This window comes from Tamandua tetradactyla, chromosome 7, assembly GCF_023851605.1.
Source record: "Tamandua tetradactyla isolate mTamTet1 chromosome 7, mTamTet1.pri, whole genome shotgun sequence".
Classification (NCBI taxonomy): domain Eukaryota; kingdom Metazoa; phylum Chordata; class Mammalia; order Pilosa; family Myrmecophagidae; genus Tamandua; species Tamandua tetradactyla.
This window is the reverse complement of record NC_135333.1, coordinates 157667108-157693304: the sequence shown is the minus strand read 5'-3', so window position 1 is coordinate 157693304 and position 26197 is coordinate 157667108. Positions and strand designations below refer to the sequence as shown.

The 26197-nt window shown below is 36.4% G+C and overlaps 1 protein-coding gene, 1 long non-coding RNA gene and 1 other non-coding gene across 5 annotated transcripts in view; 2 read left to right on the top strand and 1 right to left on the bottom strand.

The window, feature by feature from the left end:
* KITLG (KIT ligand) overlaps nt 1–16884 on the top strand; it is an 82944-nt gene extending 66060 nt beyond the window's left edge. For all 3 annotated transcript variants that reach the window (XM_077111563.1, XM_077111562.1, XM_077111564.1), the window contains 4 exons: nt 3961–4070; nt 4758–4825; nt 5877–5953; nt 13015–16884. In XM_077111563.1, the coding sequence (XP_076967678.1) occupies nt 3961–4070; nt 4758–4825; nt 5877–5916 (218 nt within the window). In that variant the 3' untranslated portion in view covers nt 5917–5953; nt 13015–16884. The remainder of the gene's footprint in view (nt 1–3960; nt 4071–4757; nt 4826–5876; nt 5954–13014) is intronic.
* Nucleotides 6048–26197, bottom strand: part of LOC143642772 (uncharacterized) — a 42430-nt gene continuing 22280 nt past the window's right edge. The window contains exon 3 of the long non-coding RNA XR_013155855.1: nt 6048–6168. This is a non-coding gene — a long non-coding RNA (uncharacterized LOC143642772). The remainder of the gene's footprint in view (nt 6169–26197) is intronic.
* LOC143642971 (U6 spliceosomal RNA) lies at nt 24335–24438 on the top strand. Its single transcript, XR_013156028.1, has one exon. It is a non-coding gene; the product is annotated as a U6 spliceosomal RNA (small nuclear RNA).

Below are 26197 nucleotides of genomic sequence, written 5' to 3'. Positions count from 1 at the left end.
CAGGCTTCTTAGATCTACAAGTTTGTTTTTGCCCAAACTTGGGGAAAATTGGGCCATTATTTTTTCAACTGTTTTCTCTTCATGCTCTCTCATCTACTTCTGAGACACAATCACAAATATATTAGACAGCTTGATATTGTCTCACAGGTCATGGAGATTTGGCTCATTTTTATTAACCATTTTTTCTCTCTGTTCTTCAGAATGGCTGATTTCTATTTATATGTTTTAAGATTCACTGACCCTCCTGCTTTCTCTAATCTGCTGAATTTTCCCCTGGTGAATTTTTCATGTCTAAATTTGTATGTTATGTTCTAGAATTTCCATATAGTTCTTTTTATATTTCTCTCCTGAGGTTCACCATCTGCGCATTCATTATGACAATATTTTCTTTTTTGGTCCTTGAACATAGTGATAATAGCTACTTTAAAGTTCTTGTCCCCTAATTTCACCACATAAATCATCTCAGGGCTAGCTTCTATTTTCCCCCAGGATTCTAGGTCAGATTTCTCTTTAAATAGCTAAGTAACTTTTTAATTTATGCTGTTGAGTATCAGGATTTTGTACTCTTGTTGAGTTTTGTTCTGGTAGGCATTTGCTGGCAAATCAGCCTTCTCTTCTTCTAAGACCTATTTTTAGGCTTTCTTGGAAGGAGAGGGAGGTGGAGAATCCTTATTCTTAAGGCAAGGAATTTCTGAGGTGTCTCTTGACTTCCTCTTCTCAGAAAGTCATTCAACTCTTGCTTGTCAGAGTCCTTTCTCTCCCATTGCATAAGACTTTTAGGGTCTCTATTAAAGTCTAGCTTCCCAGGAGCTGTTTTTTGCTAGGTTTTGTGAAATCTCTCTCAGTGCATGTATAGCATTTTATTCAGCCAGTCACTTAAAGAGACTTCTGGCACTTTCTGATGCTCCTGCTTTACAATGCTGCCTTCTCCCAGGCCCCTGTCTCACAAACTCCAGCCCATCAACCACCCTGAAAGGCACATTCCTTTTTACAGGAAAAACTTTTAGAAGGAAAGTTAATTCCTTTTTACAGCTAAATAATGTTCCATTGTATTTATATACTAAATAAATATACTTTATGTATCCATTTATCAGTCAATGGGCACATGGGTTGTATCCATCTTTTGGTAGTTGCACACCTGTGAACATTGGCGTGCAAATAACTGAGTCTCTGCTTTCAATTCTTTTGGGTTTATTATACCTTTGGGGATTGCCAGGTTAAATGATAGTTCTATACTTAGCTTTCTGAGGAACAGCCAAATGGTCTTGTACAGTGCCTGCACCATTTTCTGTTGCCACCAGCAGTGAATGAGTGTTCTTATTTTTCCACACCTGGTAGGTAATCTTTGCAAAGCTTTGTTACCAGGGTTTTGGCCTCAAACATCCTTCATATAAGCCTTGAGGCATACAATCAAATCTCACTGATTTCTGGTGGATAACAGCAGTGGCAAATATTGGGAGTCAAATCCTGTAGATGTAGGCAAGCCTCTTCTGAAAACTGTTTTTCTCTTCCTTCGAGAGGAACAACAGTATCCCTAGCAAATCAAGGACATGGTTGGTAAGCCTTTTGAATGAACATGAGAAATTAAAGTGATGTACCTGTTGACTTTTATAAGAGATGAAGCTTAGTACCTGTGGGCCTTTTCCCCTCCCAATTACTACCATAAATCTCTCCTTCTCTCCTACAGGAATTTTCCTGCTGTGTATTAGTCAGGTTCCAGGACTTTGTCTTGGGCCATACTCCTCGGGTTGGGACTTTCATAATGGTTAAAGCCACAGCATTTGGGGAGAGCAAGTATGAGCTTTCCTTAGTCCTAGTTTCTCCTCCGCCTACCTGCTTTGTTTGGAGAGCCTTTCTTAGGAGCTGTGCTCTTGCTGAGGGTGTCCCAGGACACTTCACTCGCCAGTAAACTCCTTCTGACCACTGATTTCATTGGTAAAATCAAGGCTCAGCTTTGGGCTTTGGGTAGAATTATTTCATTTAATTTTCATTGGGTTTTGGAGGCAAAATATTGATGGTTTCCTTTCTTTGCTCTGTGTACATTGCTTAGAGCCTCTCAAAGAAGGTCAAATCTATGTTAATTGCATGAAAGCATTCATGGTAGACAGTATGGGCCATGGTGAGTTTGTCATCAAGAAGACTGCAACATAACAGTAGAACACAACACCTAAGTTATTAACAGATTGTGATACTAAATATACTAAAATAATAGGAATTTCTTGTAACTCTGAATCCATTTTCTCAGAGAGAGCACATTTATAAATGATAGTAAAGTCCCAGACCAGCCCAGATAATCTTATATAACCCTTAATATAGCTATATTATTGTAATAATAGTACTTCTTCAGTTGCATGAAATCTGATTTTATAATTGAGGTTTATTTTGGTGAGGAAATTCACGTTGAGCTCCACCTTGAGGTCCCTTGAACATATCTCCCATGGAATTATAGGATGGAGTAGACCAGAAGGACTGTTAGAATATTATAATTATGTAGAAGAAGATCCCATCCCCATAATGCCCTTGCCAACCCCTCGCATCATATACTTCACACCCCATTCCTCACTGCCCCCTCCCCAACATATGCACACAAACTTTCTATTATTCAAGCCTCTGACCTAGACCATAGGAATCACTACAGCATTCTTAGAATTAGGGAATTCCCTGCTCCCAGTTCACAAATGGTTGGGGAATGGGCAATTCCTCTTCTTACTACAGCAAATAAGATCTGTTTCGTTCTACTCAGGCTAAATCTGTGAGTTCATTTTTCCCCTGTAAATGATGATTCACATATACTGGTTATTAGCTCTTTACATTATGTACTTTACATACTTTACATATTAAATAGTAATTGTAGGCTGACCTGGTAACCCAAATATCATTGCAAAATTAGTCAAAATTTTACCAGCCACTTTACCTTGAATTCAGTTTTTTAATCACGTAATTGCAGGAAATTTATAAATATAATCACATTTTCAAAAGAAAACTGAGAATTTAACTCTTACATACTAGCACATGTGTGTCAGTGTTCCCAAACAATGAAGTTGTTCCTTGTAAGAAAACATATAGAAGAATCTGGAATCTGCAAAAACTGTTAAATTTTGTACTGAGTGGCAAGACCCTTGTGAAAGATTGTGTGTGCGTGCGTGCGTGTTTGTTTTGTTTTGTTTATAAATTCATGAATCATTATGCTTCTTATAGAAGAATGAGGCAGGATCAAGGAATTTGTCCCAAGTCAATCTCATATGTCTTCTATCTCACTAAGTTACTTTATTTGGATTAAGTTCATATGTCTTCTGCCTCACTAAGTTACTCATTTGGATTAAGTGTGGGGTGACATAGTTTGGTGCTAAATAGTCTCAAGTTTTCTGACATAAAATGTCTGTGAAAAATCAAACCCTTAGTACTTAGCACAGTACTTGGTACTATCTGACATCTAATAAATGCAGATGAAGATGTGAATGAGGAAACAGCTGTGAGTCTAAGCATGAGGTACCTAAAAATGCTATAACCAGAGTCTACATAAAACAACTTAATATTTGTGGGAAGACAAACAGAACTTAATGCATATAGACCTTGCCTGGTTGCAATACAAGATGTCAGGAGTGAGAAAGTGAAGACATTAGAAGGTAAAGTTATTGGAGATGGATTTGCTTGATAGTATAAGTCATTTTCCTCTAGAAACATGCCAAGTCAGGCTCCATATGTGTCAATATTAACCACATCAAATTTCCTTGTCTGTAGGATATCTTTCTTTTTTATACTTCTTTAACTTTCGGAAAGTACATGGACTTGTTTTGCCTTCCTCAAACAATTCTCAGCATAAAGAACAAACTTTCCAATTGTTTAAACAAAGATAGGTCAAGAGTACATTATGGAAACAGTTGGAGCAACCTCAGCATAAGGGTAAAACCTTTAGTGTGGATGTGCTGCGTTCACTACTCTGCTTTTTTTTAATTACAGGGAAAGCTTCAAATTCCTTTGGAGACTCCAACCTACAATGGGCAGCCATGGCATTGCCAGCATTCTTTTCTCTTTTAATTGGGTTTGTTTTTGGAGCCTTATACTGGAAGGTGAGTTGTTACTCTTTTTTTTTTTTCAAAGATCAAAAACCTTCTTATTTATTTGTTCATACTGATATTTACAGATAAATCTTTTCTGAGATAGGATCCCACCAGGAAAACAGTGAGTCTTACCTCAACTTACAGCTTCAATAAAATTTAAATCTTAGATTGGTTTCCCCCAGTGCTCATCACACTTTGTAGCCAAGTCTTCCAGCTGAGTATGCACACTTGAGAAAGGGGAACTGGTTTGAATAGCTTGGACTAAATATGAAAAGAAAGAACATATGCTAAAAAATCATATTATGTGGTTAAAAGCCAAAAAGAAATGCCATTTTTGTTATCAGATATTTTGGGTTTCTAATCGTTCATTGTCTTCTCCTTCAAGACTGTCTAAACTTTCAAGATGTGCTGAAGCATCATGACTCAGCTTTTTGAAATATCTTTCGAAATTAATTACTATTTATATCTGATAATTTCTTTATTACTCTGTCACCTCCAATATCCTAAAAATGTTGAGTTGATAATACTGTACATTTTCATACTTTGTTGTTTGGAAAAATATTTGCATGCTGCATGCTGAACAAAATTGTTATTGGAATTATTGACATCAACAATAAAAACGAGGACCATTTACCTCTTTGCTATTGCACATTCATTGATAGTTTTACAATATATATATCATTATTCTTTTCCCAGAAGAAACAACCAAATCTTACAAGGGCAGTTGAAAAAATACAGATTAATGAAGAGGATAATGAGATAAGGTATTTTGCTTTGTTAAGTGTGTGCCTAAGTAAGCAACGTGGCATTGCCATTTCACATACCATGCACATAACATCCTTACAAAGTAATTCCCTCACATAGTGGCAGCTAATAATCATTGTCTGCCAAGTCTTCACCCATATTTCTGTCCTCTCATTCCCTCTTCAGTCCTGCATCTCCATGTGCCTGTAGAACCCCTTCACACCTTGTCTTCATGGGTGTCAAAGTGATCATCTCTGTTTTCTCTATTTCTGTAAGCAGCAGCTGCGCTCAGACCCCTGGTCATGGAGCTCTGAGGCAGGTCTGATTACTTCCCTTCTTTTCCACACCATTACTAAGACCTACTGTTTCTTTTCTTAGAGTCTCTTCTAAAGCTTAGCTCTTTCTTTGGCAGTAGCCATTATCTTCATCCATATTTTTATTATCTCTTACCTGGGTTGCTGCTGCAGAATCTCTCCTTTCTTTAACCTGTCCTAAACCCAACTTTGTCACGTTCTTCTTGAAACCCTGGCTCATGGTGTCACTTCCTGTTCAGAATATTTTCAGTGCTTTTTCTGTTGCACACTTAGCTTATTTTGACTTTACTGGCTTTCAGAGCCTTTAACGTTTCTCAAAATATACAGTATTTTATCTAAAACTAAATACAAAATCATTGTAATATACTTTCATTTACTGTAGCCGGCCTTGATCACTCTTTTACCTTACCCTGTATATTCACAGCATTGATAATTTCATACAGGTTAAACTTCACGTGTTACTTTCTCTCATACCATGCCTATGGGCATACCTAAACGCATATTAAATGCATATAGGAATTTTTAGCATGTATATATGCATCTACAGAGAGAGAATTTTTTAAATTACTTGGGAAGACTATGTTGAGACAGATACAGTCTTCCCTAGAGTATGACTTGCGAAGATAGCTTCCCACTGAATTTTGCAATCATTTGTTACTGGATTTACAGAAAATCTGCCTTTTACAATGCCCAGATCATGGTGTTCCTCAGAATTTCTGTCCCAAAGCAAATAAGCATTTTTCTTGTTGTTTTTCAGTATGTTGCAAGAAAAAGAGAGAGAGTTTCAAGAAGTGTAATGGTGGCTTGTATCAACACTGTTACTTTCGTACATTGGTAAGTTTTTAGAAATCAAGCTGAAATATTTAACAAGAATGTTACGGCATCTTAGATATCAAAGGTTAGAAACAAAGTTTATTAGTAAGTCTTCTATCAAGCAGATGCCGCTATGTTAACTGAAGGTGTTCCATAATAGAATCATACATGTCTAATTCGTTGTATGTATCTCCAGTTTTGAAAGGTAAACAATATTAGGGATTAGTAGATCCATCCTGTGTGGGAGATATAAAAACAAAAATTAACAATTGAGTGTTTACTTAGACTCTTTTTTAGTCCAAAAGATAAACTAGGGCTAAAATAAAACATTGTGAGTTGAGAAAAAATGAATAATTTGCCTCTTCCATCTAGGTGTTACCACCGTAAGATGATAAAAAGTATCCCGCCCATTAGATGCTGCAGCGAGAGAAAGCCAAAACTGTTTCCCTGCTATTTTAAGGAAAAGGAGAAGAGTCAAAATTTCTTAGACTCAGGAGAGAAAATTGTCAAGTGCCACCTGCCACATCAGTCATACTAATAATTGTATCTCTTAGCAGTCCAGAGAACAGGATGCTCTGAATGTCAACTTGTGATAGCTAACAGTTATGGTTGTGTGGACCAGTGGAAGGCTCGATGGGGAAAGGAGAGAAAAATGTAGCCAGAAAGAACCAATGTTTATAGCTCCTCTGCTATCTCTTTCCCTGTTCCCCAGCTGCAGACACTATTGGAGGAGTAGCCAGCATGGCATTAGCCAGATCTGGTATCAGTTCCCACTGTCCTCTCTTCCACTTCGGCCCACTGGCTGTTTTGTTATTGTTCATGAAATTTCAAGTACGTTTACCATGGTGGTACATGAGTGCTTTCTCCCCTCCCAAAACCCTCAGTGTTTCCCTCCCACTCTCATTGTCAGAGGATCATTTACTCATCCAAATAATTGCAGATATGGTCTGTGGTGAGCTCTGCCTTTTCCTCTCAGGTCACTGTCCTTCCAGCTTTCACTTCTGTCTCTGATTTAGAGATTTATCTCTAGAGTTGAACTTTCCCCAGGGAAGTTAGATTTTGGACTCTCATATCTCCTCCAGGAATTCACTTTTTAGTTATTAAACATCATCTTTCAACAACCCCACATTACATAATAATTGTGTAGCACTTGTCTCTAACACTTTTGTCCTTTTATACTGCAGGCTTCTTCATTTTTGCTTTCAATCATGCCTTTAATCACAGTGTCCAAAGCACAAATTGCAGTCTCTTTTTTTGGTTTCTATTCCCTGTCCCACATTCTCTACAGGCTCACTTTTCCTGTCAAGTAATGTGAATGAACAAATTCTTAGCTCTAGCTTTTAAATTTTTCTGAAGTCTTTTCCTAAAGACTTATTTCTCTGTTCTTCAATACCAGTACAAGCCTATGGTTTCTTCCCTAATGGCTATTTCAGTTCCCTCAGCAAGAAATCCACAAACCACACATTAAATAGTTAGTTGAGTCTTACAGGCTCAAGTCATGTCCTGTATTATTGGTTTGAGATAGCATGGCTGGGATCGGTTTTGGCACACTGGACTTTGGCCCTGCGGTTAAATTGTGGCATTTTTCCTGTAGCATTTGTAGATTGGATTACAATGGGGAAACACAGGCCACTTGTGTAGGAGTAAAAATATGGCATTTGGAAGCAACCATAGTCAAGCAGCTTATGCATCTGTCTGGTAGTCAGATAACATTTGAGGACTGGGTCTGCCTGGTTCTGGCTGTGTCTCCAAACACCTAACTTGCCTGATCATTGTTGGCTCCCAAGAAACCTTTGTTGGGTGAGCAACTGAGTGAATGAATGCACTCTGAATGAAATTTATCTGAGTGGTAGGGAACATGTTTTGTCTGAAATAGGGTTTGTTTTTGCCTTGTGTGTATAAATGTGTGTGTGTGTGTGTGTGTGTGTATGTGTGTGTGTGTTTGGTACATGTATGTGTCTGTTTAACTCGCTGGTTCTGGTCAATAAGACAGGAAGGCAAGAAGAGTGTCAGTAACACAGTAAGGAGAATCTGGTCATGTGGTCATGTGGGAAGGCTGCCATTAATTTATTTTATTTTAAATATGAAATATTACTCATGTATAAAATGAATCAAATTAGAAAATCAAGATAAGGAATCCCAGAATTGTTCAGAAAGAAACTTCTTGCACGTCTTTTGAGTAGTTGATATGGAATAGAGGAAAGAGTGGATTTTGAAGAAGGGGAAAGTACTCCTACATCTCTGCATAGCTCAAAGCTCAGCCCAAAGCTCAGCTTAGGTACCATATTTTTAAAAAGCTGACTCCCCAAATGAAAGCAATCTCTATTTATGGTCCTTTAATTACACTTCTTGTGCCTCTTGGTAGGCCATCGCAGTTACTTACCCAGGCATTGTATGTCTCCATGTAAACCACAAGCTCTTAGAGGGCAGGATTTGTATCAGAATTTAATTCTGGAATTCTGCCAATCTATGTAGCATATGCTTTGCACATATAAACAATTAATAAATATTTGTTAAATAAATGAATGAAGAGATGAAAGGACATCTCAGAGAATTGTGGTAATGTGAGAACAAAATTTGAGGAAAGTCAAACAAAAAATAACTTGTGTAGGTATAAATAAATAAGAATTCGTATGCTAAGGGAAAGAAAGAAGGGGGTTGGGGGTAAAGCCAGCTTATCACCAAAGTCAAATCCCAAAGTTAAAATGCATTTGTGTCAATTATAGTCATTTATCAAGTATCCATTGAGTGGAGGAATGCCTTACACTTGGGCCTGCATACACTGGCTTAAAACCTGGCAAGGAACTTTACATCTATTTCGGGAAAAGTGGTGTGGTGGAGGGAAAGTTGAAGACAGCAGACTATGACATTGGTAGGAGAAAAACATCTCTTAAGAAATAAGAATAAAAGTAGCTTTTAAAAAGTACCAAGGTAGAAATGAAATATGGAGTTGTAATTGTATATTGGATATAATTTGGATTATCGTTTACTGGTTAACAAGAAGAGGGAAAGAAAAAGGAATGACTCAGGTCTATGGCATGGATTTCCTCTTGAAGTGGAAGTCTCAGCAACTAAATCAAATTCAGTCAGGGCAAATATTGGAACACTGGAATAGAAAACACGTGGGTTAGTTAGCAATCTGAAGGAAATAACTCATAACTGGAAGACTAAGACAAGTTAAGGGTGGTTTGATATTTTAAATAGAAAAATGCTGAAGGAATGCAAGTGATGAAACAGTAACAAAAGTAGTTTCCTCTAAGGGAAAATAAAGCTGTATTTATTCTACTTCAAGCATGAAAATATTTAAATGAAAAGTTAAAAATCCACCTAGTCACCTAGCTGATGCCAAATATCCGTATGTGGCATCCTATAAGAACTCCTCAAGTACTTCTTATTTATTGGTTGTGTGTAGCACAATTTGAGAGAAATAAAGTGGGATTAAATTACCTTAAGAGCTTCATTTATTTTAGTATATTATAAGAAAGTTTCACTCTTCCTTCTTCCCCCGAAGTTGATTCTACCAAACTCTAGTGGGTGTATTGGTGAATGCAAAGCTTAATCTGCCTGGTTGTGTTCTCAAAATGCTTACATTCTGCAAAAGCAAATAAGACAGGTGCAAAAGACCAAATGAAAAAACAAAAAGCAAACTAGAAATTTAAAGAGTTTAAAATGCAGCAAAAGACATTTGCAAAGAAAGTGCAATAAGAAATCAAAAGCAGTGCCATGGTGTATTGGTTGTCCAAGATGTGTACTTAACACCACTCTTGATATTGGTGTGGGTGGCACCTGTTAACATTGTAAAGCATGCAACCACAGGCAGTGGCCTCATTGGAAGGGAGAGAGAAATCACTCGCAACAAGAGAAAGGCTTCATTGAGAGGTGGTGGATGTGGCATTTGCACTATGCTGGATCTTGGATGATTGATAAAATTTCATTAGTAGCAATAGGGTCAGTTTCAACAGTTGGACTCCTTGGAGTCACACAAAAAGGGGTAGAATGCGGAGGGATAAAAAGGTAGAGATCACTTCAAAGTCAGGTTTGAATTCCAGTACTGGGCTTATTATACTTATTATAAGAAAGTTATCTGGTGTTTGTGTGGCTAGATGGATCAGGGTGGTGAACTGGGGATTGAGGGTCCATATAGAAAGCCAGTCTTCCCATCAGATGAGAGAAAATGATTGACTGAACTAGGGTTGTGGCCATGGAAATAGGAAAACAAACCACTTTGGAGATATTGCAGAGGAAGAATCAACAAGTCAGTTACTGATGATATGTAAGGCTTAATTTCAAAGGAATTACTCAAGGATGATGTGGCGTCTTTGAGAATAAGCAGATATTAGTGTAATTAAAAGAAAATAGGAGGTCAGTAGAAGGAGCTGTTGGTGAATATTGGTAGAACTGTCCAGTGGCCAAATATCTAGACTGGAACTTCAGAGAGCAGCCAGGGCTGGCAAGAATAAATTTGAGAGTCACCTACAAGGAATTTTAATTGACCTCTTGGAAGAAGGAGTGCTTTAATCACAGAGAAGGTCCAATCTGGTTGATAGTTGTATTAGGGTTCTCTAGAGAAACAGAATCAACAGGGAACACTTGCAAATATAAAATTTATGAAAGTGTCTCACGTGACCGTAGGAATGCAGAGTCCAAAATCCACAGGACAGGCTGCGAAGCCGATGACTCCAATGGATGGCCTGGATGAACTCCACAGGAGAGGTTCACCAGCCAAAGCAGGAATGCAACCTGTCTCCTCTGAGTCCTCCTTAAAAGGCTTCCCATGATTGCATTTAGCATCACTAATTGCAGAAGACACTTCCCTTTGGCTGATTACAAATGGAATCAGCTGTGGATGTAGCTGACGTGATCATGACCTAATCCTATGAAATGTCCTCATTGCAACAGACAGGCCAGCGCTTGCCCAATCAGATGAACAGGTACCACAACTTGGCCAAGTTGACACCTGTCCCTAACCATGACAATAGTAAATAGCGTGGATTTTTAGATGCTCAGAAATGTTTATTGACTTACTCCAACAAAGTATAGAAAGTGAATTCTCATTATAATTACAATTGTGAAGAGATTGATAAAATAAACTACAAACTAGAATTTTCCTTTAGATTAAAACTAAGAATAAAAACACCCAAGAATTGGAATAAGGATTAGTTCAGCCAAGCTTGGACATTTAGTGCAGAGGGCTTGCAAATGCTTGGTTGTCATAAAAGAAGATCTGTTACTCTTTACCAGGTATTTCCTAAGAATTTCTGGAGTTTGGGTGTTTTGCTTTTGAGCTTGCTTTCTGTATGTGCATTGTATTGCAGGGCAATTAGAATGCTTGGGCTCAAGCCTTGGGTTCTTTAACTTAACTGGCTGTAGGTTCTTGGATAAGTCAGTTAACATTTGCTAACCCCTGGTTATATAATGAAGGGATAATAATACTTGCCCTCCTTATTTCTTAGGGTTGTTCTAAGAATCCAGGGTATCATTATAAAAATTGTAGCTTTATTTTATCAGAAAACAACTGTCAGCTTTCAAGTTTACTTTCTTTGCTAAGTGACCCAAGGACAACATCAGAAATAGATTCCAATCATTGCTACTCTATGTTTGATTAAGCTTAGCATTTCAAATTATTTTGGAGTTTTTTTTTCATTTTTTGCTTTTTTGTGATTACCTTTTGTTTTTCCAACTGAGCTTTATTTTTAAAATATTTGCTATGCATTTTACATTTCTAAAGTTTCTCTTCATGTATTTCTGTATTTAATTCTGCTTTCTTAAGTACCATTTACCTGATTTCTAGAGTTTTCTATTTGATAAATTGCCATGTAATACAGTTTTTAGCAATCAACAATTTAGAGAGACTGCTGTTCTCATTACTCATACCATGGAATTTTATACATAATATGTATGATGACTTGGAATAGTTTAAACCAGTGATCTGCAGGTCTGGAATTGATAAACAGGAACTAAAACAGAGAAAGAGTAAGTAAGAGAGAGAATAAATGCAAAATGCAGATGTTTTTAGCAGTTCTGATTAAAGGTAGAGTGGCAGTACTGTCTATAATAAGAAGTAGATGAGGAAGTACAAATACTGTACTTGAAAGCTGGAAATCTGAAAGCTGAGTTCCAGAGCTGAGGTTTAACACCAGCACTGGAGAACTAAAACAAAGTATAGCTTTCATAATTCTACAAGTACAATAAACTGTGCTGAGGCCAAATGAACTTCCCTTGAGGCTTCAACAGGATATGGTGCCAGGATTTTAGTGTTTTTTATGGCTGACAGTATTGAATGAGATCTTGTGGCTGTTTTCCTCAGTTGCTAGAGCCTGGCTGGGCAGTTAAGATTCTGGAGCCGTTCATTGACCGTGAGGCTGTTTTGTTGGTGGCCTCTGATCAGTTTTTCCACTTGTTCTGGCCATCTCTTTCATACCCCTACATTCATCTCTGCTTCTTCACTCTCCACTCTTTAGCTTCTGTCTACCTTTGTTCATCTTCCCTCTTTCCTTGCCACCTGTCTACTATCTATTTATAGCTAGAGAAATTGAAGACTAAGGAAAAGATTCCTCTTATCGTCCATAAACAAATTAAATAATTGGTGCTATGCCTGTGGATCTGGAAGCCATATGTATTCATTCATCCATCCATTCATTTAACAAATACTTATTGAGTATTATGTACCATGCACTGGTCTAAGTGTTGGGATACAGCAGCATACAAGACAGGCAAAATTCCTGCCCCTGTAGAGCTTACATTCTAATTGGAGGAGACAAAAAATGAACGATAAATATGATAACTTTAGATAGAGTTATATATTTTTCAAAGCAAAAACTGGGAGACATGGTAGAAAGTGACTGATCACCACATCTAGAAAAACATTGCCGAGTTCCTTTAGGCTCTGTAAGTGAATCCCTGCATTCTGACTACAGAATGAGTCTACATTCTGTAGACTCATAGACTACAATAGACTACAATAGAATACAATAGACTCTCAATAGTCTATTCTGTAGTCTTTTATTAACGCAGACATTAAGAATGAAAAGAAAGGGGAAAGCAGCCATACCATAACCTTTCTTTTTTTCTTTCCTTTCTAGGCGGGTAACAGTTCATGTTTGCTTCATAAATGAAGCAGCTTTAAACAAATTCATATTCTGTCTGGAGCGACAGGCTGCATCTTTATCTGTTCTTGCTACCAATGACTATAAAGATGATTCAGAAATTGGAACAAAGTGTTTTACTGTGAAACTGGCACTGAATTCATCGTCTATAAAGAATAACTTGCATGGAGCAGGACTCTATTTTAAGGACCTGGGGGACTTGTGGTCTCATTTAGAACTTGCCACTGATGTTGGGAAAGAAAGAACATGTCCCAGACTGCACGCACCGTTTGCATGCCTCCAGAAATGTCTAATTGCTGAAAAACCACATAGCTTTATTTTTCAGTTGCAACTGGCAACCCATGGTTATCCTGGTCTCTGCAAGTAAATTTCAGCTGGGATAGTGGAGGGTGACACTCGCTGTCAAAACTGTTTTTTTCTCAAAAGCCAAAAACTCAATAGCATCAGCCACTGAAGGCAGTGGGGACAAAATGAGTGGAATAGGCAACATGTCAGCCTTATAGCTGCCTGAGTACATGATGTGGGTCTGATCTTGATGTCTTCCTGATGGAAACCATGCCCACCCGTATCCCACTAGACAAATGGACATGGTCATGCAGGGGAGCCAGTACTGAATTAGGATGGTGAGGCCTTTGCAGCATGGAGACTCTCCCCAAAAATTAACCCGTGAGGAAGCTATGAACACTGCACAGAAGAAGAGTCTGCCAAGGAGGACATTTGGCACCTGTGGTGAAATCTACCTTTTCCCTTGACTGTTATAAGCTGTATAAATTGTGTTTGCAAAAAAAGAAAAAAAAATTACAAAATGTTTATATTCTAAACCTATTACGGAGTCATGTAAAGGGACTTTGGAGAAATTGCTGAATGTATGAATGTCCCTTTATACAATTCCACCATGGGAGAGAGTAAAAATAAATTATAATAGTTAGCATCTAAGGTTAGTGACCCACACCCAGATGCTAATATGGGTGTTGAAACTAGGTTACTTGGCTTTTACAGGAATACAAGGAATCTGGAAACTTTAGTTATTTATAGTATAAGCACCATTATCTCTTTAAAGGATCCATTTATTTAAAATCAGGCACTATATATTCATTAAGGTTTATGAATAAAAAATAAAGAGAGCTTTATGTAGTTGTGCGTGTCAGTTTGCTGTTTAAAATGTGTGACAGCATTTATCATGTTTAGAGTGAATTTGGCAGAAATTCCCAAAATGTACCTTGTGTTTTTAAAGTAGAAGTTGTTAAGATGTTATGTGAATTCCCCTTGCCAATTTTTTTTTTTTTGTAGTCAGAGAAACATCTGACTCAAGTCGAGAATTGATCTCCTATGTTTTATTTTGATGAAGGTTCTTTAACATATCATGAACTTTTAAATAAAGGAATCCTAAGCTTCCCAATCTAACTTGATTGCTGGGATAGTATTATCAGTATTTACTACCACCATAGGTTAACCATTTTCAGAGTAGTGGTACACTTGGGCATGGAAAACTAACTGCTAGCTTTCCTTCCATTTCAGAAGTCCAAGAATTTCTGGTATAGTGGATTTTAGCTTGTGTTCAAAGCTAATCCAAATATAATGCCAGTAAGTGGCCTTTGCTCATCTTTTGTACCAAAGAGCCCAGACCATTTCCACAGTCCCTTCCTTCTCTAAAATTGTGTGTTTCCTCAGTCACTAGTTATTTCTTTAAGATAAAACCCAGGTGCTTTGGGAAGTTACATTAACTTGTTCACATATAACCATGGCAAAATTGATTAGTAATAAAGCCAGAGATCTGTCTAATTGCTAAAAGGACCTGTCCCAGTGTGTGACATTGATTGTTTTGTAAAAAATAGACATAAGTTAATGTGAGTTATGTGTGTAGGTCATGACTATATAGGTTGATATATCTTCATCTAATGGTTCAAGATATAACTGATGGTTTCAGTTTTCTTGGCCATATGAAAGGATTGTTTAATGAGCTTGAGAGAACAATAAATGTACTCTGGCTCTCAAAGCCAGTAGCTGGATTTTAACACTCAAGGACATGGTCCTAATCAATACAGTTAAATAAACAAATTCAGCAAGTTATGAAATCTGGCATGGTAGGGGAGGGGAGATGCGTTCTGCTTAATTAAAAGTATTGTTTCATTGAGAGTTACATGGATTATCAATTTTTAAAACACTAAAATTCAATAAACTGCATGAAGAATAGAAAAATGCTGGATATTATTTTGGATGTTAGTTGCTTGGGCATTAACTTTGTCATCTGATTTGAGAAAATATATACATATATATATGCATATATATATCTTTGCTTATTTATCCCATATTTGTTCTGGATATAATTCTTCATAAATCACTGAGAACTCACAACTGGCATTTGTAAACCATGAGATAATCTTTCAAAGTGGCACCATGTTTCTGAAAGTTCTCATAATGTTTCAAAATAGTCTTTTAAAATAATCTCAGAAATCCTACAGATTCTAAATTATATTGAAAACCTTGTACCTCTTCGTAGCACCCAGAACTATAAAGAAATTGGCTCCAGGATAAACAGTGCCTGCCCATAAATATCAGAGTGTTCCTAGGTATTGTATTATAATATAATGCGCTTACCACATTGCCAATTTTAATGTGTCAGAGAACAAATTTTTTTTCAATACTATTATTAATAGAACAAGTTAACTGGTCTTATCAAAATGAAAAGGCATATATATATCCATAATGAATTGTTTGCTTTTAGAAAGAAATAAAAATACTTCATTGAGTATTAGAGTATTAGGAAAATGAATCTCTGTTTGATATTTTAGTACACCAATTCAACTGAAGTTTTAAATTAAAAGAAAAATCCATTCAGGTGTCATGGATATTTCTTAATGTTTTTGTGCTGCTAGATTTTGGCTTCAAAATTTAATTCCAATGTGTGACTTTTAGTCACTCCATATCTATTCTTCTTTAACTAAGAAAAATAGTTTTCTGAAAGGCAGCTTGGGATAGTGGAAAGGATGCTGGGAAAATTGTTGGAAGATTCCACACTGCCATTAATTGATGATGGCAAATCACCTCCCCTCTTCGGATGTTAGGTTGTGGTTGATTTTTAAAATCCACGTGGAAACTCTCAGGTCACTCCTGGGTCTGAAACCTATTGCTCTATGATTAACAAAGAAGTTAAAATATACAGCTGACACGACACTGTACAAAATCTTCTGTTTCAGTGTCTGTGAACAAGCATCTTGACCATAAAAAGTCATTGCTATTCTTGTTTCTAATGTAAATAGGGTCCATTAGGAAAAGTGAAATTCAGTCTCAAGTAGGGTGAAGTGGATAACCATTTGCACAAGCAATGGCTGTTCTTTGCTTAAATAAACATTTGGATCACCTCCAAAAACATGAAAATCAGTACATTCTAGTCAGGAGGATATACTATAAGACATTGTGTAACATTTGGAAATGCACCAAATTCAGCATTTTAATTGCCTCAATTGTATTAAAAGCTAAGAGCGGAAAATGTAAGATGCTTATAAAATTTTGAATGCCAAAAGATATTTTAGAATCAGTTCGGAAGGGGGTGATCCATATACTGCATTGCAAAATTGGAAATGGGATTAGAGTTTTAGAATGTCACCTTTTTTTAGCATTATCTTTGAGACAATATTATGAAATTAGCTTTAAAATTTGAACATTCAGATTGAAATTCTAACCTGTTCATTTGTGGTGTTCGGTCACAGAATTCATGAAGTTATTGCTTTGTTTTAACTAGCCTTGAAATGCCTTTGTACAGATAAAAGAATGGAACTTTTATTTCATTACAAGGTGTTATTTTAGAAAAAATCCATATTAAAATGGACATTCATGATCCTAAAATGTTTGCTTGACATTGTAAATTTATAACTGCCATCCTCAACTACATCCTTATGATGTTTTTAAAAATAAATTTAATCTAACTGTTTAAACCAAAACCACTATTTTTTCAGTTACTTGCTTTCTGACCTATAAGTGTCATTAAATATAATTTTCCAACCAGAATATCCTATTCTATATCCTAAGAACTAATGTGTGATTATATGTCCACTTATTATTTTTAAATTAATGGACTTGAAAAGTATCAGACATTTAGATGGTTGCACAGACATATTGCTAGTTCAGTCATAGATTGGAGTTTTTGCATATTGTAATGTTAATGTATGTCAACACTATTCTAAATAGTTTATTATGGCTGAAGTTTAATTAAATAAAAGAGGTTGTAAAATGTGAGGTGTATGTATATATACTGTATGTGTACTTTTTAAAGTAGGTGTATGTCCTGACCCTTTTTTATACAGGTTTGAATTTGAAATTACATTATATATACATATACTTTATTGTTCTAAATAAAGAATTTTATGCACTCTCCTAAGTGTGCTGTGTTTTATACTGCAAAATCACCACATATTTATAACATGGTTGAGCATTAATAAAGCTAAAATCAAATTTTCCTGTGGCAACTTTTGTCCTTAATCTGTATTTTGTTGAAATATGGACACAAGGGATAAGAAACCCTTTTAATTCAATAAATATTTATTGGTCACTAAAATGAGTAAGGTGGTCAAGGAAGATAACATTTGCTCTCAAGTGGTTCGTAACTTAGTTGGGGAGAGAAATGAAAACCGCAATGAAGTAACTGCCTACATGCACAACTGGTGTCCAACTAAATGTCCTTAGGGCATGCAAGAAAGACATATGGATGCAGACTGGGGCTTTATATTTAGGCTAAGATTTCTTATAAGGATGAGACAGAATTTGATAGAAAATGGGAATTATGCCCAGTCTGAGCAATACTTTACAAAGCAAAAAGTTCTCAAAATTTCTCAACTTGTCCCATAAAATTAAACCAATGTATCCTGAACATATACAGCATAAAGAGAAAGAGATACGAGACCAGACCCTTAAAGAGTGTTAGACATTATTCTTAGCGGCTATGTTCTAGTTTGCTAGCTGCCAAATGCAATATACCAGAAATGAAATGGCTTTTAAAAAGGGGAATTTAAAAAGTTGCTAGTTTATAGTTCTAAGGCCAAGAAAATGTCCCAATTAAAATAAGTCTATAGAAATGTTCAATCAAAGGCATCCATCCAGGGAGATACCTTGGTTCAGGAAGGCCGATGAAGTTCAGGGTTTCTCTCTCAAGTGAGAAGGCACATGGCAAACACAGTCAGGGTTTCTCTCTCATCTGGAAGAGCATATGGTGAACACAGTCAGGGTTTCTCTCTCATCTGGAAGGGCACATGGCGAACACAGCGTCATCTGCTAGCTTCTTCTCCTGGCTTCCTGTTTCATGAAGCTCCCCGGGAGGCATTTTCCTTCTTCATCTCCAAAGGTCACTGACTGGTGGACTCTGCTTCTCGTGGCTATGTCATTCTGCTCTGCTTTCTCTGAATCTCCCATTCTCCAAAACGTTTCCTCTTTTATAGGACTCCAATAAACCAATCAAGACCTATCCAAATGGGTGAAGACATGTCCTCACTTAATCCAGTTTAACAACCACTCTTGACGGTTGAATCACATCATTCAAAGAGATGATCTGATTACAGTTTCAAACATACAGCATTGAATAGGGATTATTCTACTTTTATGAAATGAGATTTTGATTAAAACATGGCTTTCCTAGGGGGCACAATCCTTTCAAACCAGCACAGGCTATGAGAAGCCATTGAATGTTTCTGAAAGAGGAATGGCAAGATCAAACCTCATTGTGTCTTCCATGGTTCCGACACTAAAATAATCACCTTGCTTAGCTCCTAGTTGATATTTGACTTTTGAGACCACATCCCCTGACTTAAGACACCACATGTTGTCCTGATCTGTCTAGCCATTTCTTTCAAATGTCTTTGCTTATTTTCCCTTCTCTTCTCACCCTTTAGGTTGCAAACCTCCATCATATCAGTATAGACTCTATGACAGCCTCTCAACTGATCACACTTCTCCCTTTTAGCCCTTTTTAAATCTGTTTATCATTTTAGAGTGAATTACAAGGAGAAATCTGATATTTTCTGCTGATTTAAATACTTACATGGCTTATTATTTTCAGCATAAAACCTAAACTCTCCAGCATGGCTTCCATAACCCTCCTCAGTCTGGCTGACTCAACTCCTTCTGAAACTTCTCACCATCTTGAGGCGTTATAACACCTTGGACTTACACCTCTGGATCTCAGGTCTGGAACACCTTATCCTCCTTTGTACCTACCATTCTCCTATTCTTCTTTGCATTCTCCATAGTCAAGTTAGATCTTCTAGCTCTATACTCCCATAATGTTGTCTACTTGATCTCTCTTAGCACGCATGATCATAACTGCCCTCTCTAAACACTGAGCAAGCAACATGAGGGACTGGGACCATGTACCCCACTGCATACCCTGAGCTTAGTGCTAATAATAATTTGTAGAATTAAGCTGAAAGAAAATTTGATCTGAGCAGCTGTTATCTATTGCACTTTCTGATAGGTTAAAAGTTGTGATTTTTAAAATTCCTTTTATTATGGAGAATTTCAAATATATACAGAAGTGGACAAAATAGAGTAATGAGCCTTCGTGTAACTATCACCCATCCTCAACCACACTCAACTCCTGAATAATCTTGTCCACTCCCCTGTCAATTTTTAGGCAAATAAAACTTAACTATAAAAACAATTCATCTGTAAATATTTCTATATGTATCTCCAAAAGATAATTTTTAGAAACATAACCACAATATCCTTATCAGACCTAAGGAAAATTAACAATAATTCCTTAATATCAAAGAGCCAATAAGTATTTACATTTCCATTGTCTAAGTTGTCATTGTATATTGTAATATTGCACTCTAGCAGGGCAAAGTAAAGGTATAAGTCTCCACCTTAAGGTTAGGTTCAGGTATAAACAGTATTGGCTGTTTCTTGGTAACTTTTTTTTTTTTGCATGTACAAAGCATTACATGCACACACATATACATATATGCACACATACATATACAATACTAATCTCCAATCTGCCTATTCCACTTATAAGAATATGAAACACTGCATCAGCACACAGAAAACTTTAGTCACTATATGGCTGTACCACAATACCCAGGAACTCTGAGGTTGGTTAATAGACATTGAGATTGCAGTATAGATGCCATGTGGAATTCCAGTCCTTTCTTGGCAAAATCCAATATACTCTCAATTTTTCCTTCATTATCTTACTTAAAAATGAGGCTCTTTTCTAAGGATATTTCTGCCTCTTCAGCCCTCTCAGTTGGGGGCTGCTTCCTCCAAAGCTGTTAGTAGGTTTGGAGGAGGGTTATCTGTTTCTTATTACCACTTTTTAGGCCATTCTTTTCTCCTCCTGTGGTAGTTAGATTCAGGTGTCAGCTTGGCCAGGTGAAGGCTCCTAGTTCTGTTGCTGTGGACATGAGCCAATGGTACGTGAACCTCATCTGTTGCAGATTACATCTGCAGTCAGCTAGGAGGTATGCCTGCTGCAATGAGTGATGTTTGACTTAATTGGTTGGTGCTTAAATAAGAGAGCACAACATAGCACAGCACTCGCAGCTCAACTCAGGCCTTTGGAGATGCAGAAAGGAATCACCCCCAGAAAAGTTGTTGCAACCCAGAGGCCTGGAGAGAAGGCCAGCAGAGATTGTCCTGTGCCTTCCCACATAGGAAAGAACCTCAGATGAAAGTTAGCTGTCTTTCCTCTGAAGAATTAATGAAATAAATCCCCTTTTATTAAAAGCCAATTTGTCTCTGGTGTGTTGCCTTCTGGCAGCTAGCAAACTAGAACACCTCCCTAAACTAATACTCCCCATCCCCACCTAGCTTTGAATCTCATGTTATCAAATTACATACCCACTGCCACTCATTCTTGCTTTCATGGCATGACCCCCAGTTCTCCCTTCTTATTTCTTGAAGCTCGCTCTCACTGAATTCAGTTATAATGTTCTAACTCTTGTGAATTTTGATATACACGAAAGTGATCTTTGCAACACCCTGTTCTTTCAAGCCCTTGAACTTCTCTCCTCCCAGTGAACCTGCCCTCAACACCATGTTGGCCAGGTATCATCATGGTCATATGGGGACTTCGTCATTGCCCCTGACTGTAGCCCAGCCAGACCTCAGTTCCCTACATCCCATCTTTGGCCACCCCCTTGTAGCTTTCCAGTTCACTCCCTCATGGAACCTGACCCCCAGAATCCTTTGAACCTCTGGGCCTGTCAACCTATTGATTCTACCGTTTCTTGCTATCAACCCCCTAATGTCCTCTCTTCTCTCCTTACCCAAGTTAAAGTCCATGGTCCACCATTATAGTCACTCTCTTGCATATTCCTTCTACCCTGATCTCTTTCTATTTCTCATATTTTCGTATAAACTGCTACCCTACTCAAATCCAACTCTTTACCCACTCTGAGTTCACACTTATGTAGCTAAATTAACTGGCATACAACTCACCATCATGCTTACTGCTCTCTATAAATTCTTCCTCATGAACTTCAAGTAGGCCCATAATGCTGCCCAACAATTATACTGTATTTCTTCTTCTTCTTGTCTTCTGTCTTCCAACCTCATAGATGACTATTTTATACATTGTTTTCTCTTCCAAACCACCCACCTCATTCACCATTCTTACTCTGAGTTGATTATCTTAATTACTAATTCACCTTAAAAACTGAAGCAATAAAAAGAGCACTTTAAAAGACTCCTAGCACCAGAGGCAGATATTCTTCAATGCTAAAAAAAGCTTAAACTTCAGGACCTCCTCACTATTGTTTTTTATGTCTTTGGAGGGGACCTAGCAATATGTTCACATGGTTCTATGTTTTTGTTGAATTTTCAGCCACTTCCATTTATTAAGCTGTTGTCAGCTGTTCTGGTTTGGGAATGGTTTCTAGCAAGTCACCCACTGACAAGTGTGCCAACTCACTAAGGCATGATGACACAAAGGTGTGTGGACAGAGGCTACTTCATGATGTGAATGTGACCTGTGGACCTGACATCAGGAGTTTGTGGGTAATGAAAGAGAAACAAGGTTTCAAGTGAATGCAAGCTGAACCCAGTTTTGTGGAAATTTTCCCAATCATAATCACCTGATGTTTGAGATTGTAAGTGGAATACACAGGTTTCATTAATGCTTGAGGTCAAAATAGAAGCTCTTTCCTGTTGAGATCATACTCAGTGATGCATTATACTCAATTATAAATACACCATATATTTCTTCTCTTTTAATTGTAAGAAAACAAAGTAGAATTTAACAAAATTGCTGCATTTGTAGGGCAGGTAAATCTGTATGAAACAGGTCACATGTTTTATGCCTTTCAATGTACTAGTTGTGAAAAATAGCATTATTTAAGCAAAAGAAAAATTCACAACACTTGAACTATTCACTGATTTTGATCCATTTTTGTACTTGTCAAAATGAAAATGGCAAATGTGACTTGTTTTTTGCAAAAGTCTACATAAATATAATCAGTAATGGGTGCACATAGAGTTTAAGTAATGTACATTTTTTAAAATCAGATACCAAATACTATTTCATTATTATAGATTCAGTGCTATCTGAAAATGCTGATTGATAGATGATTATTATGCACTATTATTGAAATAGAAAAGCCTATGAGTGATTTTTACTTTTTTCTATTACTAAAAATGATCTAATCTGTGACATTATTCAACAAAGTGAAACAAGTTCTGGAACAAACTTGCCTTTGAACAACACTCCTGGTCAGCCGATACCAGCATAATTATAACAGGCTGCAAGCATGTTTTCAGTACATTTATTTTAGAAAAGTTTTAGATTTATAGATAAATTTCAGTGATAGTACCATTTACCCTATACCCACTTTTCCTCTATTATTAACAGCTCACATTAGTATGGTACATTTATTACAGTTACTGAACCAATATTCATAAATTATTATTAATTAATAGCTAGACTTTATTCAAATTTCCTTATTTTTAATCTAGTGTTCCTTTTCTGTTCTAGAATCCCTTGTAGGATATCATATTACGTTTAGTCACCATATCTCCTTAGGCTCCTCTTGGCTGTGACAATTTCTCAGTGTTTCCTTGTTTTTGAACTTGAGAGTTTTGAGGAGTGCAGGTTAGGTATTTAGGACATTTGTAGAATGTCCTTCAACTGGGATTTGTTTGGTGTTTTTCTCATGATTAGATTAGGGTTATGAATTCCAGGAGGAAATGTGCTATTTCATCACATCGTAGCAAGGAGGGTCCACTCAGACACGAAACTACTTAGGTCAGCACCATCGCGTCCAGTCCCTTCAGTGAGATTGCTCCATGTGTGTGTAACATAATCAGATTGTTCTTTCACATTCTACATTTCATCTGGGGATCCGTCAACCTCCTAAATTATTTTTTCATTTCATACACTGAGGTTCACTTTGTGTTGTAAAGTTCTTTAGGTTTTGAAAAATGCATAGTGCCATGTGTCCACTATTACATAACATATAGTATACCTCCACCACCCTAAAAAATTCCCTATGTTTCACTTATTCAGCCCTATCTCCTTTTGAGCTCCTGACAACCGCTGATGTTTCTGCTGTCTCTATAGTTTTACCTTTTTCAGAACGTCATCTAATTGAAATAGTACAGCATGTGCCCTTCTCAGAATTTCTCTCACCGAGCAATATGCGTTTGAGTCCTCCAAGTCATTGAGTGGCTTGAGAGCTGATTTCTTTTTATTGATGAATAATATCCCGTTATATAAATGGATATACCACAGTGTGATTATGCATTCATCTATTGAAGGACATCTTAGTTGTTTCCAGTTTGGAATAAGTATGAAATAAAGATACTGTAAACATTTGTGTGCAAGTTCTCGTGTGGGCATAAGTTTTAAAATCAGTTGAGTAAATGCCTGGATTTTATGGTAAGACTATGTTAGAAACTACAAAATTATCTTCCAGAGAGGCTGCATTCTCGCCTCCAATGAATGAGACTTCCTGTTGCTCCTCATTCTTGTCAACAATTAATATTGTCAGGTTTTTTTTAAATTTTAGCCATTTTAATAGGTTTGTGGTGTTATCTCCTTGTTTTAATTTGTGATTCCCTAGTGACAAAAAAAATTTGAACATCTTTTCATAGGCTTATTTCCATATGTATATCATCTTTGGCTAGGTATTTGTTTAGATATTTTGGGGGGTCATTTGTTGAGTTTCAAGAGTTCTTTGTATATTTTGGATATAAGTCCTTCATCAGATTTGTGTTTTGCAAATATTTTCTCCCAATCTGTGCTTTATCTTTTCATCCTCTTAACAGAGTCTTTCAATGAGCAACTGCAAGTATTTAAAACACACACACAGTGTTTGCTTCGGCAGCACATATACTAAAATTGGAATGATACAGAGATTAGCATGGCCCCTGCACAGGGATGACACGCAAATTCGTGAAGCGTTCCATATTCTTAAAAGAAAACACACACACACACACACACTTAAGAACAGAGCATGTATCCTGCTCAATTCATTCCCTTAATCTGATCCTAGTAAAGCTATCTCCACTGTACCTGAAATTTTTTTCTGTTTCCTCTTGTAGATGGGGTATTGTAAACACACACACAAACAAATTTTTAGAGTCTTTGTGTGAAAAAATGGTCTCCTCCTTGCAACATAATTAATTTTAAGATTTCTAAAATACACATTTTAAAGTCACACACAAATATGAAGTAAAAACTTTGATAAAATTCAGATACGCTGATTTAACTTTTATTTTGAAAGATGTTTTACAGTGTTTTATTGAAAAAGTGAGAAGTTAACAGATTCTTGATTTGGATACATATAATGGTTTATAAAGGATAGCTTTCTGTCATCTCGATATTAATATACTGGGAATATTTAGATTAAAAGTCAATTGATATGAAACAAAATCAATAAAATGATTGAGGAATACATTTTTCTGACATTGAGAAGCAAACTGTAACAAAAAAATGTATCAGAGCACACCAAAAGTAGTAATTCACTAACAGGAAGAGATAAATTTTGAATAGAAGTTATGAATATGCCCTTGAAAGTGATTCATTTGTACACCATGTCAAAAGACTTAATTTTTTTGCTGTTTTGAAACAAAAAACCAGATTGATGAAAATAACATAAAACTCATAATACATCTCCAGAATGTCAGCTACAAATTGGTTAACCAGTGTCATCAGTTCTACAAGTATTTAAGATTGATCACAATACAAGAAAACAAAATCTTTCAGCTTATGTATAAAAAAAATCTTTACAATGGATTTTCCAAATTTGACAATTATGCAAATTTACATGACATTACTAAAATGAGCTGTGTAGATACAAAGCGACTTTTCTGCAGTAAACAAAGTTTTTAAAAAATTGTTGATCAGTCATGCTAGTGATGGGAAATCTGAATTATGTTTCTGTTCTTTCTATAGAAAACATTACAAAATATTTTTTCCATATGAAGAAGTGAGAAGAGTATGCAGTCAAAAAGAAAGAAAATAAGTGTTATAGAGTACATCTACTAGTTAATAAAAATATTGTTTTTTTTCTGAATATTGGAATATTTGTCTGTTAGCTTCTTACAATTTAGTTTGTATAATTTCTACATTAAAAATATTCATTATGCTACCTAATTTAGTATTTATAATTATTATATTATTTTTCTTAAAACCTATCCAAAGTGTGATAACTTCAAGTCTCAAGAAAATTGGATCCATCCCTGCTAGCACAAAACATCTGTACGTATATATCTGTCTTTCTGCCTGTCACTACAAAGCAAACCATGCTTTGATCTAAAGACAGTTCCTTCATTTGAGCGCAAATCCCATTCCCTCTTGCTCAGGGCATCCCTCTTACAAATCCTTTTTTTCCATACTACTTTCCCCCCACTTTACTTCATTATCCCATTGGCATACAAACTTGTTCTTGTTTCTCTCTCTTTATAAACTGAAGCAAAATAAAGCTGACAAATAACATAAGAAGTTAACTTGTGCCAACTATTGCTTTATACCTTTTATTATTTTTTCTTGTCTTCTGATTAGGATTTCCTATACAATAGTGAATAGAAATGAAAGCCACAAACATTTTTGCCTTTTCCTAAACACAAGCACAAGGCTTTCAATATTTCATCATATGGTATGACCCTAGGTTTTTGTATTAGGTTAGAGAAGTCTGCTTCGATTCCTAGTAAGTTATTGTTGTTATTTTTG